This window comes from Echinops telfairi, unplaced genomic scaffold (genome assembly GCF_000313985.2).
Source record: "Echinops telfairi isolate 266 unplaced genomic scaffold, ASM31398v2 ScPeMD7_10;HRSCAF=50, whole genome shotgun sequence".
Lineage (NCBI taxonomy): Eukaryota > Metazoa > Chordata > Mammalia > Afrosoricida > Tenrecidae > Echinops > Echinops telfairi.
In genome coordinates this window covers 4,414,512-4,435,217 of record NW_022103907.1, presented here as the reverse complement: position 1 = coordinate 4,435,217, position 20,706 = coordinate 4,414,512, and the positions used below count along the sequence as shown (strand labels likewise).

The following is a 20,706-nucleotide window of genomic DNA, read 5'->3' as shown; positions in this document are numbered from 1 at the left end:
TTCTTCTTCTTCTTCTTCTTCTTCTTCCTCTTCCTCTTCCTCTTCTTCTTCTCTTTCTCCTCCTCCTTCTTCTTTGCCTCCTCCTCCTCCTTCTTCTTGTCCACTCAAGGACTCCTAAGAAATGCTAATGCATCCATAGGGAGGTCTCTTAGCCTGGTGCCTACACTTCAGAATGGATGAAATCTCTGCGTATAACCTAGGGTGGATCTGGAAGACTGTCACTGCATCGGAAAGGTGATGAATCACAGTCTCGCCTAGGTAATGAGGCCATGAAGAGAGGCCGCTAACAAATGGGGCATCAAGAGAAATTGCACCCCCTCTCCCTGGGGATGAGGGACAAAGGCTTGGGGAGAGGGGGGGTGGAGGGGGGTGGCAGGAATATAGGCAGAGGGGCGGTAGCCACTCTGTGAGCACAGGAGTAGCCTGGAGGGATTCATTCAGAAGGCACAACACATCACAGTCTCCGAAAGGTGGCAGCTATTATTTTATTTTCCAGAAATAGCAGGAGTGAAAAACGTGATTTTCTCAGTTTGGATTGAGTTGGGTAAAAAGATTTTTATAAAGAAACCATTTTGCTTTGGGCCTTGGCTGGTTCGCGAACTGCCTCCCCAACCTGCTACTTTTATGGGGATATGGAGGGCTCCTACTAGGGCCTCTTCATTGAACAAGGTGGTTATTTGTCTCACACCTACTTTCTAGTAGAACTTGGGTCAACTGACATTAAAAATTGTCACCACGTCAAAACCACAGCCAGTGGAAAATGAGAACGACAGGAGAAAAGTAACAAACAGATAGGGGTACCTAGGCAGCTGATTCTACCAGGCAAAGGAAACAAAGCTGGGCAGCTAGGAGTATTGTGCTGCTGCTACAATTTCACTCGAGGTCCTTGCAGCCAAGGTAGAGAGGCAACTGATGAGCCTCTGCTTTTTACTGTCCGATGCATTTTGTTCTCCATCCCTGAGCGGAGTCTGCCCAGTATGTTTTCACGTGGTTGGTTCGTGTCTTTGTTAGAGCTGCATATATGCTGCTGCAGGGAAGATCCCCATGTGCATCTCCACAGCCCAGACAGAGAGCAAAGGGGAGAGGGAGCAGGAGGTAAGGGAGAGAGAGGGGAGAAAGGGGGAGTAGAGGACAGAAAGAGGGGAGAGGAGAGAAGGAGGAGAAAGTGGGGGAGAAGGAACGTCTCAATGAGAAAATCAAGCACATGCCATATGCCAGGGTCAAGGTCAGAACCTGTAGCCCGATCCAGAGCATCATCAGAGCGCTGGTTGGAGTCCGGCTCCCCTGTCTGAGGCCACGTCCCTGAGAAACACGCAGTCTCCAGTGTGTCTGTCTGTAGCTGTTGTGATGTAGGCGAGGAGGTGATTGGTGATCCATCAGTACTGGTGACCATAAACCAAAATCACCTGGAGCTTGCACTGCAGACATGGAAGCAGCATGTGCTAAGAACATGGGCCTGGAGCTCAGCTGTCCTCAGCTGCAGTTCAGGCTAGGATTCACACTAACTGGATGACTTTGGGCAGATGACCTACTTATCTGAGCTCACTCCCCCCCAACTGCAAAATGGATAGTATAGGCCCAGTGACATGCACTACAACATTTTGCACACAACTCTGCCTCTAATATAATGTCATGCAAATTGGCACGTGTTGATCAGCCCTAATAGAGTTCCAACTGGGATGCCCATCCCTGGCATCTGTTTTCACCCCTTCTCCCCATCTGCCACCTGAGTGTGTTGAGTTTGGCTAGTCAGAATCACTTTAATCTTGGGCCAAGGACCCCAGGTCCAGGCACAGCTGAGGCGATCGTTTTAACTGGTTCTCTTCTTCCTCCACTCACAGCACTATGGTGAACAGAGGAGACTGCCCCCTAAGTTCTTCTGGAAGAATGTTCCCTTGAGTCGACCAGAGAGATTTCATACTGGGAAAGAAGTGAGCCAAGAGTTGTGGCTGGACCCAGGCACATATCTCATTGTGCCCTGCACATCTGAGGCCAACCAGGAGTTGGAGTTCATCCTTAGAGTCTTCTCCAGGAAGCATATCTTTTAGTAAGACCGCAAGGCCTCCTTGTGAGGTTGGGGCTCACGGGTCCCAGGGAGGCAAAGAGGGCAAGGTTCAAATTGGGGGAGGACAGGGTCTCCCTGAGACCTAGAGAGAGCAGCACACTGATGTGGCTGTCTACAAGAGGAGCATCCCTCTTTTCTGCAAACACATTCTCATGAACAAGGCAAGGGAATCCTGCTGAACATTAGAGATCACGAGATAGAGGGATCGTGGTCCCTGTTCTCTAGAATCTCAAGGTCCGGGGAGAATACAGATGTAGCAGCAGTTAATGACATTCATGTCTGAAAGGCATTGAAAGGTCATCAAGAAGAGCCACCTGAGGCAACCCTCTGTGGTCCTGAGGGGAGCAGAGACAACTGCAGGGAGAGAGTGGTGCTGATGACATGCATGCAGAGAAGTTGTTCAGGTGAGGGGAGGCCATCTTTAACCGACAGGCTCAGATGTACACTTGAATCTACATAAGACATCCCAACCAAAAATATTCTTTGACCTAAGAGAGGTAGCACTTGGATGGTTTTTGTTGGTGTGATTTGTGTTATCTCAGCCACACATAGTTAGACTTGACATCAGTCCTCAGCTGCTATTTTCAGACAGTTGCGTCATTGAATAGGCATAGAGATCGTTGAATGAGGATGTCCGGAGGTAGAGGATTTGAAATAATCAAAGGTACAGAGATAAGAAACAGCAGAGTGGGTGGGGTTGTGGGGGGAGCTATGAGCAGTTTGGTGTGCCCTGTGCCGGGTCTTGCTTCTCCAAGGAGAAGTGATAGGTGAGCTGTCAAAGCTGGGCAGGCCCAACCAAGGAACTGAGAGCTGAGCTCTCATGCGGAGGGAGGGAACTGGTTAAAAGGCTCTCCAAATGATCTCAGAGGGAATCCCTTCTCTTTTTTTCTTCTCTCAGCGAAATTGGCAGTGACCCCCATGTTGTCATGTCTAAGGTGAGCAGGCAAGGAGAATGTCATGTGGGTGGAATGGTTTTCAAAGCCAGGGTGGTGGGTGTCTCCCTTCATATTCTGGGAGGGGTAGTTCTGGGAGGAGGAAGGAGCTGCCAGGACTCTCCCACACCCTGCTGTATGGCAAACAGACCACTACACATCCAGTAAGGACCCAGCCATTCCAAACCCAGAGCCCAAGACCATGCAGTGTGTGTGTGTGTGTGTGTGTGTGTGTGTGTGAATGTAATGGTAGAAAGTATAAGAAGTGGGGAAAATGAGGAGCTGATGCCAGGGGCTTATGTGGAGAGCAAATGTTTTGAGAATGATGAGGGTAACACATGTACAAATGTGCTTTATACATTGATGTATGTATGGATTGTGATAAGAGTTGTATGAGCCCCCAATAAAATGATTTTTTTTAAAAGAATGTAAATAGTAAAATATACCCATTGAAAGAGGGAGGAAAATAGGAATAGAAAAAAAGAAAGAAAGTATAAGATATTATAAGATTAAACCACATGGGTTTTCTGAGATTTGGGTGAGCTCATCACTCTGCTATGTTTAAACTGGTTAGAAGGTGGTCAGGTTGGTCTATTTTTTTTCTGTTTCCCTGAAGTATAATGGGAATTCTCTACACCGAACAGATTTAGTGAACACTGTTTGGTTAATTTTGACATACATGTATGAGGTGTGACCACATTCCAATCAAGATAATGAAAATATCTGTCACTTCCCAAAGTTTCCTGAGGTCCCACCCTGTCATACGTAGCAGTTTCCAGACAACCACGGGGGTGTTCATGGCTATGGGTTACTTTTCTAGAATGGTGCACCCAACGATACCTCAGTTGTCGAACTCCATTTGGTCCCAATTTGGGCTTGACCCCCGAAGAGTTCAAGAACTGAACATATCTTTCTGATAAGAAAAAATGGAAAATCCAATCATTGGTTCTGTGGCCCCAAAATTGCGCTTATAAAGTCCCTCTGGATACTCGGATGCGCTATCACCATCGAGTTGTGTCTGATTTATCCAAATGAGCAGTCACTTTTCAACCTTTTCTGCGGTCTGGGTTCCCTGTTTTAACCATTAACGCTTTCTCCACATTAGCCACTTGAATCACTTTTGTTTCCCCCCAAATGTTGATAATGTCTACTTAGCCATGTTGTATTCAACCGCCAGCTCAGACAGCGATGACCGGATTCAAATTTCTCGGTGATTTCTTTCTTTAATGCCATTGTGGGTCTCACGGCTTCCCTCTTAGCTCGACTGCTGCCGTCACTAACTTTCTTTGCAGCCATGGCCATGACCTTTCACACCAACAAACCACAAAGGCAAATGGTGTAGCCCACTAACAGAAGCACTGTATGGTGTCTGAGAGCAGCCAAGGGTCACCCCTTGGTGTCTGTGGCGAGACTTGCTGTGTGACTCCCTGTCAGCCCATACCGGTCTTTTCAAGGTCAATGTTCACCTCGCCTATTGAAAGAAAAACTACAAACACTGGGCAGATTTTTTTCCCCCAAACCTTGATGCCCAAGTAGCGGAAGGTTCAAGGTTGGAGCTGTTTGATAGACTTGGAGCCATCCTCAATGACATTTTACAGTGCATATTCCTTTTTGTCTAGTTTTCTCTTTAACTCAGAAAACTTATTTTGAGACTCATCCATGTTTTGCATGTAACAATATTTACACTCTTGGTTGGAAAAGATCCCTTGTGGCACAGTGGGCTACCGGTTGAGTTGCTTTCTACAAGGTCAGCAGTTTGAATCCACTACTTGTCCTGCAAGAGAAAGATGAGGTTTTCTATTCCTGTGAAGAGGTACAGTCTCATAGAGATGGTTGTCAGCTTGATGTTGGTGGATAGGACCATGGTCTAATATGATACTTGGTCAGTTGACTTCCTCTTGACTCAACTTGAACTTGCTCCAAGCTCCACTATTTCTTGCTTGTTCCATGGTAGAAATTTCTTCTCCGGCTTTTCAAATATTGGTGGTGGTCTTTTCTTTCTCACTCTTTGTTTTTATCTTTCTATTATTATTATTCTTTTCTTCTTGTTGTTTTGTTTTTGCATTTTATTGGTTCCATTGGGCTGCCAAGTTTGTGAAGGACAGAAGGAGTGGATGCATAGAGACAATCGACCGCAAGTTTTGATCAGGGATGTGGGGGTGGGTCCGGGGGAGCATGAGGGGCTTTGGGGAGCAAACAATGAATGCAGGATGGGGAAGGGCACATTAGAACTGAATGCAATGCTGTATATACAACTCTTTAAAAAGCGGCTTGACTATGGAAGTGTATGATATGTAAATACTATATCAAGAAAACTACTTTAAAAAAAAGAACAGAAAAATTAACCAAACTTGGCCATTGGTTACCATGGTGAAGAAGGAAGAGTTGTTGCTTGGGGGCATTGGGTTTCAGTTAATGTTGGTGGAATACTGTAATTTGGAAAAGGATATCAATCATGGTTGTATAACATGAATATAATCAGTGGCACTGAATTATACATGCAGAAGTTGTTGAATTGGAGAATGCTTTGTTATGGATATTTTTGCCACAATTAAAAAATAATTACATGAATTACAAAACCAATATGAAAGTGACAGTCTCAGAAACCCCCAGGGATAGTTCTACCCTGTCCTACGGGGTTGCTGTGAGTCCGAATTGACTCCGTGACAGTGGGTTTCATTGAAAAGCAGGATTCCGTTGTATGGATATCCACAATTTGTTTGTCTAGTCACCTACTAATGAAGACTCGGGTGGTTTTCCAGTTTGGGGCCATCACCAACAACGCTGCCATGACGACTTGTGTCTAACACTTTGTCGGTTTATAAAAGCTTTTACTTACCTTACACTATACCTGTGAGTCCATGCCTGGGTCTCATGGGGTGTAGAAACTACTGCTCCCACCTCCTCCTTTCCCCCCAATCCTCTCATTGTAGCATTTGCCTCTTTCCATAGTGAACATGCCTCCCCCATGACCCATGTCAAACTACCGACATGATGTCACAGAACAGGAAGTCAAGTTGGAAATAAATATGTACATTCAGCTCTCTTGAGCTGGCATGAGCTGGCATTTATAAATGATGCCAGGGCTAGATTACTCAATAGGCAAGCTCCACACAGTCCACTTTTGTCTTCCCACCAGTCTGCAGTATACAATTTCACCTGACCCCCACATCAAAGATGTGGTGAAACCCATAGAGAATTGCTCACTGTCGATTAGCGTGCAAGCCCATGACTGAACACCTTGCTCAATTTGAGCCTGACACAGTTTATATTGTGCTTACTTGTTAATCCACCATTGAAACTGCCATACTCTGTTACATTCCCATCAGTCAGATGAGAGACCCTTTTGTTCCACGCTCTTGCCAATGCTTGGCACAGTCAGTCTTTGCCATTGTTTGTAAGACCTCTTGGTAGGTTTATCAGACCTCTTGATAGCACCAATGGTTATGTGATCAACTCCTAAAGGCTGGGAGTTTGGACCCACCCAGACACACCTTGGAAGACCAACCTGCCAACGTGCCCAAAGGTTCCACAGCCTGGGAACCCTTCGGACACAGTGCTATTCTTCCTAGCTGGGGCTGATGACAGTCTACAAGGCAGTGAACGTTGGGTTATGGTGGTATTGTGCTGTCTTCTTAATTTGCATTTTACTAATGACTTTCTATGATTATTTTCATCTACATGTCTTCTTTGGTGAAGCGTCTGTTCAAATTTTTGCCCATTTTTAAAATTAGGGGCCTCACCGACCTGTCACTGAGTTGTCAGTGTTCTTTCCATTCTCCGCACGCAAGTCCTTTGGGAGATAGTTTCCAAATCTTTTCTCACAGCTTGTAATTTGCCTTTTAATTTACTTAATGCATCTTCCGAGGAGAAAAAGGTTTAACTTATGATTATTTAAATGTATTAAATATTTCCCTGTATCGTTTTTTTTGATCACATTAAAGACGTTTTTGCCAAACCCAAAGTTAAAATGCTTTTTCTTATGTTTTTTTCTGGAAATTTTATAGTTGTAGCACATACAAGCATCTCTGGTGCATTTAAAGTTTAGTTGTGTATATGGTGTGAGGTGAGGGCATTTTGGTGTTTCTTTCCCACCACCGCTTGTTTTAAAAAGTATCATTTTCTACTGCCTGGACATGGTATTTGACCATATTCAAGGAAAATTCAGAGTTCATGGGAAAATGTCATTGTATCTTTATTCCATTTTCCATGAACTTTTTGAAGCGCTCTTGAATGTATCTCAACTCTAGACTTAATTATGTCCCACGCGTGCCTTTATATATGTTGATGGCTGTCCTGCCTTGATTACTAGAGCTCATGGCATTGAAATCAGATAGTAGAAATCCTCCACCTGCGTTTTCCTTTCAAAACGAGTTTTGAAATGTTGTTTTGTTTTGGCCTCTTCTAGGTCTATCACTGTTCCATTTCCATTTTAGAATCAGCTTATCCATTTCTTCAATAAGGGCAGCTGAGATTTTGATTGCTCTGGCATTGAAGCTATAAATTAATGTGGGAAGAACTGACATCTTAAATTTTTAAGTCTTTTGATTCATACGCATGGTGTATTCCTCATTGATTTAAATATTTAGTTTCTTTCAAAGAGTTTTATCATTTTCAATAATAGGTCTTGCACACCTTTTCTAAAAAACCATCCCTAAACCATTAGACAGTTTTGCAAATACATGCAAGGGTAAGTATATGTACACAAGGGCACATACACACACAGATAAGTTAAAAAGCATTGGTACTATGGTTCCCATTCATATACGTATAGGTTTATTGTAAACAAAATATGTTTATCTTAGACCCATTAGTGTGCCTTCAAAAAAATTCCAATGAAAAGACTAGCTTCAGAAGGTTGTGCTGAGACAGATAGATTTAAGGCAGAGAGGTCGGCTCAGAGGCTATGGTGACTGTGTTTTGGGATTCCAAAATCATCATCTTGATAGGTTTTCTCAAAGGACAGAGTATGATCACAGGGGCTTATTAGGAAGAAAATGTCATAAGGTTGAAAACTGCATTGGAGAGAGCAAGGGTACACAAATTGTGGTAAGAAATCTCCCCCCCATCATTACAATGCACTGCTCATTCTTCAAGTGTAGCAACGTTTGTCCTGCAAGCATTTCACTGGAAAACCTTATCCTATCCACCCTACAACGCTGATCTTGCTCCTTCAGCCTTCATTTTGTTCCCAAACTCAAAGAACATTTAAAAGGAACATGATTCAATTCCCTCAAAGCACCCAAACTGACATTTTGACGTGATGTAAACTGAAGCGTGCATAACTCTTTCAAAAGGGTTAGAGAGAATGAAACACCACTTTCAGAATTGTAGAGACCTAGATGCCCCCTCATCAAACTATGTTGACCTTTGATCTTTTGGTTTAATAAATGTTTATATGATTTTGTAGAATGCTTTTTGACTTACCCTCTGTACATGCTTATGTCTATTTCTATCTATCTACCTATCCCATATCCACCCATTGATGCTTAATCTATTCAACAGAGATGTTTAATCTTTAGCCCACCTATTAGGAATTTGGATGATAGTGAACATTTGAAATATAGTTATAGCTGTCTAAATAGTCATGCACATGGACTCTATCATCTCTGTTATTTCTCAACGTGTTTCTATTGATTAATTTTGTCTTTCTTACATATCAGTTTTTCCTTCTTTTTTTCAATACATCAGGTTTTTCTCTTCTTCCTTTGATTGGGCACAAGGCATTGCCAATTTTAATGTGGTGCTGGTTGCTGCCGTATTCCTACACATATCCTTGAGTTTTAACCTGTCAAATTACTTGGAAACAGTTTAATCTCATACTTTGTTGTCAGAACAAGAGAACTTTTGATCTAGGTTTCCATACTCGGTGAAGACCCTTTATGACATGCTCACAATGCCCTGTGAATGGTAAGGTCTTCCGCTTGTGTTCCACATTAGATTTCCAGAATGCTCTCTAGTTTTGCCTCTTTTTCCTCTCTGACACTCTTCAGCATGAACTCTGGCCACCTTGGCTTTTCCTGACTCTTTGCTCTGTCTCCTCATATCAGAAAGACTCCTGGGTTCTATTTGAACTCCTCCTTTTTGCACCATAACCTGTCTCTGGAATCATTGCACTGTCTGGTGCCTGATGCTGAAAATCTGAAAGCCTTTGCTTCATCAAGTGGTCTACGTGTTGTCATTTCAGGCAGTAACAGATCGAGGAATCCCGATTATTCTATCTTGCTCTGAAAGAGAAGATTCATTAGCCTTTTTATAGTTGAGGCAAAAATCTGCCTTAGCTTTTTCTCTAATGGCTTTTGTTGTCTAAGCGTCTTGTCAGGGAAGATAGCCCACTTCCACTGTGGATGGGGCAGAAGGTGAAAGAGATGGGCTTAATGGAGGCATTAAGAAATCTTGGAGTCTAGAACCCAGAGCCGAAGCCCTGAAGTCATTCAAAGTCTCTGTTTAAAATGTTAACTATGTGCGATTTAGACACCTAGCAAGCTCTAAACAAGAACTAAAGGACAGGGTTGTATATACTTTATGCTAGGGTAGATTCTGAATACTCAGGTGTGCTGTGGGCACATGTTTCTAATTGGAGTCAGTGAGGGTCAACATCAGAGATAGCTGGAGGGCTGTGGATTGGGGTAGATACTGTTTCAGGGGAATGATTAAATAGCACCCTTCTTTAGAAGTCTTCTTTGTGTTCTGTTTGGGGAGTTGAAGCGCTTCAAGTGATGAAATAAGAGAAAAACAGCCTTTGCTTACCCAAGGGCCTGGAAGCCATGAGACATTTGTGGGCATGCGAGCCTATTTGCACAGGTCAATGGCTACGTCTCGCTCTATCTGTTCCTACAGGAAATAGTAGAACAACACGAAGAGCAAGATGAATTCTTCACCAAACTCTTTGCAAAGGTAAACTGACGAGATGAGGATGGGCTTGCACTTGTCTGACCCTGTTTATAAACTGTGATGTGAGGTTACCCAGCCTCAAAACGTCCATGTCCCATGATGTTCTCGAGAGTTTAGGGCCACCACTGGAGTCGTTGTCCCGAGAAGGAACCTGTGAAATGCGAATCTGTTCTTGGAAACGCATTTGGTCTTTGCTGCCTGAGCACATAGCATACGGGAGTCTAGCATCGGAGCTGGGGAATGCGAGGAGATTGGTCATGACAAACCATGGGGCCGTGAAGAGGGAAAACTGAGCAAAGCTCAGAGAGAAGGTCACTTGAATGGTGACCTCAAGAGGGACTAAAACTGAAATGGGTAAGAAGGTAGCTAGAAATAGGAGGATCTGAGGCTAAGCCTCTGCCTCCCTTCCAACCTCGCATTTGATCTTTGGTTGATGTAGATTTGAGCACCAGCAGAAGACGGGTGTGGGCAGCACCTGGCTAGGGAAGCCACCTTTCCCTTTCCTGCTAGTTATTAAATTTATTTAGGAATAGGGCCAGAACAATACTGGGGATCTGGGGTCTGATATTTAAACGATGCCATGAAAGATGGAAAGGAGCACTTGGCGGTGGGCATCGTGGTCACAAATCGAGCTAACTAAAAGGTTAGTGGTTCGAAACCACCAACAGCTCTGAGAGAGAAAGACAGGGCTTTCAAATTCTATAAAGAGTTAGTCTTGGAAACTCACAGGGGCAATTCTAGCCTGCCCTACAGGGTCACGGGAGTCATCTCCACTCAGGAGGGCGCATTATACTGGGGAGGACGTTCCCAGCCACATGGGGCTCCCTCTCTTAGCTTGTGGCCCCTGTCCATCTAATGAACCTTCAGTAATGCGGAGTTTCTTCTCTTGTTCTCTTTTCTTTTTAGTATCCAGAAATAAATGCAGTTCAACTGCAGAAAATCCTGAACAACATGACCTGGTCCAGTAAGTATTTCAGAGCCATTCGGCAGGATCCAGACGGGCCGCAGCTCTTCTGTGTGTGGTTTGCCTCTCACTCCCCTGGCGGAGGAGGCTTTGTACCAAGAGAGGCCGTCTTGTCTGGCAAAGCATTTATGCAGCCCTAAGAATACCCAATTTTTGTTTCATTTGGGTGAGTTGAGAACTATGGTAGCAGGAACGAGGATTTCTGTCATTTTGCTAGACTGAGAGGAATAGCTGAGTGCTTCTTTCTCGACATATACATTTCATGAAGAACAACTACGTCTCCTTCCTTCATCTGGCAAATAAGCTCTTGGATGAGCTTATATTCAAATCGATCTACACACGTTTTTCAAAGCCTGCTGCAAATGGGGGATATCGATGCTTTCACATGAAGCTAAGGATCAGCCAGAAAAAAAGGTTGAAGTCCATAACAATATACCTGTATTTGGAATGAGAAGAATGTGTTAGTAACAGATGGACTTCTCCAGAAAGGAGAGTGAACATGAAGGTGCATTAAAGGGGGTTTTCTACCCAAGAAATGTGATTGCCTTTCCTTTTAATGAAGCCAAGCCTTCAAACCCAAGCAGACTCTAGCCCAGGGAATTATATAATTATGGGACTTGAAATAACTCCTGGGCGATCTCTCCAATTCAAATTCAGTTATTCAGAGAAATAGCAGAGGCCCTAGACATGATAGTCCATAATTACTGACCCTTCCAAGAATATTCTAGATGGGTTCTGTAGAGAATATCCAGTAAATATGGCTTATGCACAGTCCAAAAAACATTAAGTGCCTGGATCACAAGGATGCAAAGTAAATTTTCAAAGAACATATGGGCAGGTTACATTCATTTAATCCTTTGAGAGAGTTCCTGCATGGGCAGATCAGGGGACTCTTGTAGATTTTGGCCACGTGCTTGTAAATGTCTTCATGTAAGTGATGAAATGTGGGTTGGAAAATGATAGTATTCGATTACTTGCTCTAAGTCTTACCAGTTAGATAAGAGTTATAGGCATGTGAAACTAGAGGAGTAATTCTAGGTGAGTGTCCCTAGATGTTGTTCTTAGTCCTGTTCACATACCCCAGTTTGAGCAGCGACTTGGGAAGAAATGGGATGCTGGTTGATCAGACTGGTAGAGGTCACAATACTGGAAGGATCCATTCCTCTCAGAGATGGCAGGACAGAAAGTCAGCATGTTCTTAACCAGTGGTGCCCAAACCAAGCAGACGAAATGTAGTCCAGATGAAAACAAAGCCCCATAATTTGTTTTTTAAAAATTGCTGCGCAAGTTTTACACAGAAGAGACCTCGTTTTTGTGACAGTTTATTGTGAAAAATGCCTGGTTAATTTAATTGACCTCATGCTTAGCAGGAGATAATAGTTTCAAGTTGCTGCCTAATAAGCTAATACAAATGCAGGCTATATTTAATGACAGCATTTAGATTCGTGATTTTGAAATGGTGTGCCAAGAAACAGCAGAAGCCAAGAGGTTATAATAAGTGTTCTATGGAAGGAAGGGGATCGGATTCTGTGGTCCATTACACTCAGGGAATTCTGGGTTTAAACAATGTAATTGTTGGCTCTCTGGTACTTAGGAGATGCGAATGTTGCATGGTGAACAGAGAAAAGGGTCTATAGACACAAAACATCCCAACTTGCCTTGACTGCAAAACCCTTTCTTTGAGAAAACATCTCCTTTCGAACTACACTTGGGAGATGCTGCCTTAAAACTCTAGCTGCTTACTCAAATTGCACCTGAAGGATTATGCTCAAGATGAGGTACCTGGTTTTAGGTAAATCCTGGAAAAATGATAGTGTCTAGAAGAGCAGAATGAGGGTTTGGAAATCGTATCACCTGGGGATCGGTGGAAGAAATCTTTAGGTGTTCCGAATGGAAAGCAGAAGATGAAGAGGGGGCAATGTGTGTCTTGCTTTTCTGGAGGCTGAGCAGGGACCAGAGAGCAACTCTGACGGCAGATTTCATTACAGTTAACATAAGATGCTTTCTCCTCGCCAAACGATCATCTGCTCAGTAATCCGAGGAGCAAACCCATCCGTGGGAATAGGGCCCGGAGCAGGTTGGCCTCCCAGATCTCAAGGACATCCGGGAGCCTGTAGTCCGACGATCCCAGCCTCCCCTAAAGCAGGAGGGTTGTGTCCACTTGACCCATGCATGAAGGAATCGCCACCCAGCTCCACTGGTCCCTCGGCCTCCCTCTCTCCACCCACATAAGTGGCGTTATTGGAACCTACACAAGGTCTGGGTAGCTCTGTCCCCCTTCTTTAGAAAAGGGAATGTCGTGTTGAGCCAGCCCCGGGCCGACGTGTTCTGTTTTTGGTTTTGTTTCAGAATTGGGGCACGCACAACCTGTCTTCAGCCTTGAGGCCTGCCAGGGGATCCTTGCCCTCCTGGACGTATCTTTTCATTCCTGTGGGGAATGCATGCTGCTGGCTGAGCACTTAGCTCTGGGGCCGGATGGCCTGGGTTTGAATGCCAACCCCGACCTAGGTTTCATGACCTTGGGAAAACCACTTAGCTCTTATGGCACCTCGAGGTGCTCATTTGAAGGAGTATTAGGGAGTACTGAGGGAGTATTAAAACCTACCCCTAAGAATTCAAGTAGGATACAGTTGAAGTTAAGCGCTTAGAATAGACCTGCCATATAAGTGACCAATATGAGCTATTAATATCAATAGTCTTATTTCCTGGTAGTGAAGATGAGGCAGCTGCAGGGTGGTGATTATTAACAATTCCCCAGCTTGTCATTTAGTGATAGGGGCAGTGTGCCTCCCCATTTATAGACCAGGCGACTGGGGCTTGGGGAAGTTAAATGACACGCCACAAACTCAGTTCTCTTGGTTTTTACCACTGTAATTTTTCTAGCAAACCCTCTGCTTTTCTAAATAGACAATATAATGAGAATTTGATTATCCATTCTACAGAAAGACACATAGAATTGATAGTCTGGTGTGTGTGTTTGTGTGTGTGTTTCCGGGGTGTGGGGGAAGGTGGGGGTGGCAACAATAAAAACCAAACCAGCAGAGAGAATAAACAGTCTTTGCAGAAACTCGGAGAGGGAAAGCTGTGTCCTTGCGCCATGGCCAGCGCCCAGCCACGGTGATACAATGCACAATGGAATGCACACCGCTGGTCCTGTGTTGTCCCCATCATCAGAGGTAGGCAGCCTATGACGATGGGCAAGGACGTCTTCAGCTGACATTTGGAAGTTCATCGCCCGACCTTTCTTCCTAGTCTTCTTAGTTGGGAAGCTGTGCTGGAACCCGGTCAGCACTGTAGGAGGACACACGCCTCTGCTCGGCGGGGCATGAGCTGGACTGGCTGTGATCCAGCCTCATGTGAAGTGGGAAGTCCACCACTGAGCTAGCAACGTCCTCCCGTAGGTGTGGGGTGTCCTCACATGTCTGTCCATGGAAGCCGGCTCCAGTCTGGTCATTTAGCAAACCCTCTTGGCCTTTAACAAAACCCTTCTGGGCCCATATTTTCCCATCCATATCATGGGGGAGGCAATACCTACCTCACCTCATAGGAGGAAGTAGAGTCGCACAGGTGCGGCGTGTCACTGAGGCTTGACCTCAGGCTCTAGATGGGCTCACCTAGAGGTAGGATGCAGCGGCATTTTGACCCAGCCCCTCTGATGCGGGGTGGAGGATTGGGGTGAGGGTCTTTATAGTCATCCACTCAACTCCCAATTGTTCCCCAAAGGGCTGAATAGGCATCCTTATTCACCTTATGCCTGACTCTTTCCATAAGTTCATTTGAACAGTAATGAAAACAGAGCTTCTATGCTTTGATTAAAGACATCCGATGGGCCATCTCAGAATGTTTTGCTGTTACCCTCATCATCACTACCCCTGTCATGCTTTCTTTGGCTCCTTTGGCCTGTCCTAGCAAGGGTGAGGGAGACTGGGCCAGATGGGCTCCCGAGGGGAGGCGAAGGAGGGGTGTCAGACACTGAATGGGAGCACCCAACAATGCACACAGTTGCGTGGAGGAGCTGCCACTACTCACCGGGTTAATGTTGGAAGGCTCTCCTGGCAGATTTTTACCTTGACTTTGCTAGCTGAACGCCACAGGTACTGTGAGCATCCAGGAATTCAGGGACCTGTGGAAACAGCTGATGCTCTGTCAGGTAAGAACAAGTGCAAATCATACTTTTGGGGGGTGGAGGGAGGGGGAGGGGGAGGAAGAGGAGAAACAGAGATTTCTCTGAGTGTGGGAAAACTACATAAAATGCAAGTTTCTCCTTCGTCCCTTGGTTCTCTCCAATCGAATTTCCCTCCCATGAGCCTCACCTCCTCCTCGCTCTTTCTGCTCCTTAGAGAATCTGTAGCAATGGCCTCCTGCGTTTCTAAAGCACCCATCTGACCATGCTGCTTCCTTACGAAAAGTCTGTCCAGACTCCTCATTGCATATAGAGAAAGGTCAGACTTCTTAGCATGGTGTTCAAAGCCATTCGTGATTCACAACCCTGACCCTTTCTCTCTTGAGTCGTCAATTGGGATGGCCCTAAGCCATTGGATCTTGTGCTCAGATTAATGCCATTTCCCTAACCAGGTGGGTCTATACTTCATGAAGGAAAGCCTGTTTGGTCCCTTTCTCAGAGCCATGCGCCCTAAAGCAATGTGAGAGGCAGTAGGATTCTGGCAGGAGCCCGCTGGCACATTCTTATCCCAGGTGCAGACCCTCCTGGGTTATGGCATCCCCATAATTCTCTGCAGCATCTTCTCTGAGGCCCTTTGGAGCTCTCGGGGTGGGGATGGGGTTGGCTTGGCTTCCATAGCCTTGGGCTGGGTTTCTTTGCAGGATGTTTTCCACAAACAAGACAGTCACCAGTCAGGATACTTGAACTGGGACCAGATGCGGGCTGCTGTGAAGGAGGCAGGTAGGCATGGAAGGATCTGCTGGCACGGCATTGATAAGGGGCATGCTGCTCGCCAGAGCTGGTGCAGAGTGTAAGACTCAGCCACTCATGCTGATGCACTGGAGATTTGGACATAATCCACACCACAAGCCGTCAGCCTTTCCCTGGTGCTGGTGGTGATGACGGTAGCGGTAGCGTTAGCAGTTACCATCTAGGGAACATTTCAACATGGCCATTCTGATGGCCATATGTGCATTAGTTGATTCAAAGAAGTGGATTTGCACATAAGAAAAACAATGCTTGGTATTTCCATTATAATCATAGCTGACATTTATTGGGGCTTGGCATATCAGGCTCTCACTTACTCTTTAACAGCTCCCGGTAATCATCCCATCTTTATTGAGTTAAAACTTGAGTTGTAGGGAAGTCAGGTGACTTGTCCAGAGTTCACACTCGGAAATCAGACTCAGCACTGAGTAGACAGCTTTTTGCCAGGATCTAAACATTCCCAGACTCGTGGCTCATGATCAGCAGGCATGAGGAATGGAGATAAAATAGCATAAGCGAACAATGAAAAGAAGGTGCCCATGCTCCCCTGAAGTGAAGGTACTCCTCAGGGGCCTCATGTGGGAAGGGAGCTGGGGGGCAAGGCTGCCAGCCCCCCTCACAGAAACCTGTGTCCAATGTAGGGCTGGGGCTCACTGACGATGTCTGCAAGCTGATGCTCATCCGCTACGGCGGCCCCAATCTCCAGATTGACTTTGTACAGTTTGTCCACCTGATGCTGCGTGCAGAGAACATGGAGGGTGAGCCAGCTGGAGGGAGGGCTGGGGCTTCCTCCCTCCTCCCTATAGGGTATTCTCCAGACGGCAATTCATGTTGGAGGATAAGAGGCCAGACAAACTGCATGGACCATGAGCTCTGAGGCTGTGAGACACAGCTAAGCCCACCCCAACAATGGCTACACGGCTTCCATGGGGAGAGGCAGCTCATTTAGTGAAAAGGCACAGAGGCCTAAGGGGGGTTCCCTTGGGTTTTCAGTACCGGGATGGTGAAGGGAGCAAGGGGAGGGAGTATGGGGAGAACGAGTTCCTGGTGTTTCCAACATCAAACAATTCATTCTGTGCTATTCTGCTGCTTTTCCCAGAGGCCTTCCAGAACTTAACGCAGGATGGCAAAGGCATATACCTCCAGAAGCCAGAGGTGAGCCTTTTCCGTGGGGTCTGCTGCCCGGGATCTTGGGCTCAGGTCACCATTATAGGTGCAGGCTCTTGGAAGAAGAGCTCTGGGCCCATTCATTCTGCTGAGTTTGGAATGGTGGACTGCATTCCTGTGCCGACTCATGGATCAGACATTTCTTGAGGACTTACTATGTGCTAAACACAAAGGAAAGGAGCCAGAGACTGACCAAGGGCATCTGTGACCAGAATCTTGCCCTGGAGTAAAACCTACAGCACTTCAGCCTCATACAATAAGCGTTCATCTAATTCCAGAGTCTCAAGGCTTTGAGTCAGGAGATCTTGCTGGCTTGTGCATGCATCTGAGGGCTGGTGGGGGCTGCGCTATGGTGCCTTCATTAAGGAGGCTCTGACCACGCTTAGCCTTTGCAGAACAAAGGCAGAAGCTGAAGAAATCGGACGGGAACATGCCAGGTTCTGAAATCTAGCTTCCAGCTGTCACTATCCCTTGGAACTTCTATGGTTCAAAGCCAGTCCCAGGACTACATCTGTTTTCAATGTATGGGGAGGGAACCTCCTCTGTTGGGAGAAGAAGAAGCTCTTGTGGTGCAATGGGTTAAGGGTTGGGCTGCTAACTTAAAGTTCAGTGGTTCAAACTCACCAGTTGCTCACTGGGAGAAGCATGAGCAGTCGAGGTCTGTAAATATTTGTCAGAGTGCAAACCCCATGCAGTAGTTGTGCTCTGTCCCACAGGGTGGCTGCGGGGTGGGATTGACTCAATAGCGTGGGAACTTTGCCCTGTAGCAGAGGACATGGAGACAGAGAAGGGTCACGGGCTGGGTTACCGGAAGTCATGAGCTCAAGCACAGACCGTAATGAGAGCGACGCTCCATGCCGTGTTCTGCCAACGTCTCTCTAAGGGAGGCTGCTTTGAAATTGAAGCCCCAGAGAGGAGCCTAGCCAGCCAGCCTGCGTGGCAAGAAGGAAAGACCCAGGCTAGATGGAATAATGTGTTCAATCCCACCGAGAGCACAGGGTATGCAGGGAAGCTGTCTCATGATGAGCCAGAGGTCAGGGTCGGGGCCGGTAGGATGCACGAGAGAGAGGAAGCCTCCTCTTAGGAGCTGGCTGGTGTAGCCTGTATCACAGGACAGGAAGTGTACTCAGTCTCACCTGTTCTCGAATCTCAGACAGTTCTCTGCATCTAGCAAGTGCTTGACAGATGTTTGCTGAACGAATGACAGGAGGCATTGTGACCTGTAGGTGTGTATGGCACCAGTTGTCTTCCCTGGTCCTTCAGACTGCGCCTACGTCTCAAGTGCCTGCTTTGTGCCCAAGGTGGTGCTACCTCATGCTCACCGCTAGGACGGGGGTCTGGAGTTGAATCACTGCTTTCCTTTGGAAACAGATGCCCTGTTTGGGCTGTTGCGAAAGGCCTCAGTAGAAACTAGGGTTTCTTTCTTGACCTCAAATGTCCATTTTTTTATGCACCCACCTTCCAAGGTATAGGCCCTCCAGCACATAGCTCTATCCATCACTCCGATCTTCAGGTGTGCAGGTAGGGCGCAGCTAGAGGGCAAAGTTTAGAGTCTTCTGAGTTCATCCCTGAGTGTCCTAACCTACACAGAGAACTACTTTGGCATCACCTTCTGACCCCAAGTAGTCCCCACCCCCACCCCCCACCCCCCATAGAGGCAGGCACAGAGCCAGGGAGCAGAAGATGTGGGTGACTCAGGACACAGGGCAGCCCACAGCAGGAGCCCTGCACCTGTGCAGCGACGACGTGTAGAAAGATTACTGGACTCGAGTTAAGTGCTGCTGGGCCTGCGGTCAAGGCACCGCCAGCTCCTCAACTGAGGTCTGTTTTGTCTTGTGTGTCCTGCCTGATCTGACCCTGACCTCCGCCTGCGTCGCGGATGGCTTTTCCTGCCTTCCTTGCGCGCTTGGAGGGATGACACACGTTATTCCATCCGGCCTGGGTCTTCCCTCCTCTGCGCTCCCCTGGCTGGCTGCCTTTTTATGTTTGGGGACAGTCAACTCACCGTGATTACACGGGAAAGAGTAGGGCTGCCCCAGGGCAGCGGTTCTCAACCTGTGGGTTGCAACCCCTTTGCGGGTCGAACGACCCTTTCACAGGGATCACCTCAGACCATCGGAAAACACATATTTCTGATCATCTTAGGAACCAAGACACCGCTCCTCTATCCGTCTCCAAGCGGGTCTGCCCACATGCAGATACGCCCACCTACGAGTAGCTGGCATGAAGACTTACCCATGCTATGCCATGCTTCAAGACAAAATTTCATTAACTTGTCGTTAGAAATAAATATTTCACAATATATAATTACATATTAGTTTTGTGATGAATCACTATGCTTTAATTATGTTCAATTTGTAACAATGCAAATACCTCCTGCATATCAGATATTTACATTATGATTCATAACAGTAGCAAAGTGACAGTGATGAAGTAGCAAGGAAAATAATTTTATGGTTGGGGGTCACCATGAGGACCTGGATGAAAGGGTTTCGGCATGAGGAAGGTGAGAACCACTGCCCTAGGGGTTTCTGAGCTTTGACTTCTATGGTGGGGCTCACCAGGTCTTTGGCGTGTGGAGCAATGGGATGGGTTTGGCTTGGCAACCATTCAGTCAGCAGTCCGATACTTAGCCATGGCTCCAGAACTCCTGGGACCTGGGTCTCAGCCAGGGTTAAGGTCTTACATGTAGCTCGAGGACTGAAGGGTATTTATGTTCAATCTTTGGGCCTCAGTTCCCCCACCTGAAATGAGTGGGCTGGACTAGGTCCCAAGGTCCTCTGCAGCTCTGACCCTCCCTGGTTCCCTGAAGAGGAGGTCATGAGGGCTGCCCAAGAGCTTTAGGAGGTAGCAGCCCCCTCACTGGAGTTTTCCTTTGAGTTTTCTCCGCCATCACCGTCACCTTCATCAAGGCCACCATCACCATTATCATCATTTGCATGTAGTTGGCCTGGGAGCAGTTTCCCAAGAGGTCCCCTCTAAGTGCATGCCAAATTGAATCCGTGGGGGGTGGAGGCGGGGGGGGAGACAGAGAACTGAACGTAGAATCAGCTGGTATATGGGTTGTCAGCATTCACAGGTACTATGAAAAGTCAACGCTGATTTTTACTTATGACCAGGTAGTATGGTCCTCTGGCTAAAATATGTATTAGTGTCCTGTCTCCATGGCTCCCCAAGAGTCAGAAAAGGAAGCCCAAAGTCCTGTGTTGGGCTCTGGTCCTCTGAGTAGCTGGGGACAGACAGACAACTGAAAGCCCCTTTGAGTGTTGTGAGGAGACGGGTCTGAATTGATCAGAACTTGCTTTTCCATCCTGTCTAGTGGCTAATGATGACTCTCTACTCCTGAGAAGACTGGCGCCCAGAAGCTCTCACCGAGGACTTCCTGCATGGCTCCAGGGTACCTCTGGCTCCCCCTCACTCCAGTTCCTTGTCTTCAGGACCACCTCTCCAGCGGTCAAGTTCAGCCAGAAAGATTCTTCTCCTGAAGATCTCTTCTTTGGATGGCCACCATGTGAAAAGAGAAGGGAGATTGTAAATACTGTCTTTGATTTGTAAGGACCAGTTGTCCTTCCCTGCAGCCACAACCTTGTCACAGGCAGAGAGGCTATGCAGCATGGCCTAGCCACTCTGACTCCAGAGCTGGGGTGACTAGCCCCATGGATGTCCAGTCGCAGCGCTGTGAGGCACTCTTTAATCACACTGTACGTACGGTAGGGCCACTGTGAGTCAGAATTGACTTGGGAGCACCTAATAG

General features: G+C 46.5%; 1 protein-coding gene across 2 annotated transcripts in view; it reads left to right on the top strand.

Moving 5' to 3' along the window:
- Positions 1 to 20,298, top strand: part of CAPN14 (calpain 14) — a 34,239-nt gene extending 13,941 nt beyond the window's left edge. For both annotated transcript variants that reach the window (XM_004711103.1, XM_030884708.1), the window contains 11 exons: positions 893 to 897; positions 1,842 to 2,047; positions 2,964 to 3,000; positions 9,838 to 9,894; positions 10,798 to 10,855; positions 13,205 to 13,269; positions 14,937 to 15,005; positions 15,680 to 15,758; positions 16,427 to 16,543; positions 16,885 to 16,940; positions 20,272 to 20,298. In XM_004711103.1, the coding sequence (XP_004711160.1) occupies positions 893 to 897; positions 1,842 to 2,047; positions 2,964 to 3,000; positions 9,838 to 9,894; positions 10,798 to 10,855; positions 13,205 to 13,269; positions 14,937 to 15,005; positions 15,680 to 15,758; positions 16,427 to 16,543; positions 16,885 to 16,940; positions 20,272 to 20,298 (776 nt within the window). The remainder of the gene's footprint in view (positions 1 to 892; positions 898 to 1,841; positions 2,048 to 2,963; positions 3,001 to 9,837; positions 9,895 to 10,797; positions 10,856 to 13,204; positions 13,270 to 14,936; positions 15,006 to 15,679; positions 15,759 to 16,426; positions 16,544 to 16,884; positions 16,941 to 20,271) is intronic.
- Positions 20,299 to 20,706: the final 408 nt, after the last annotated feature.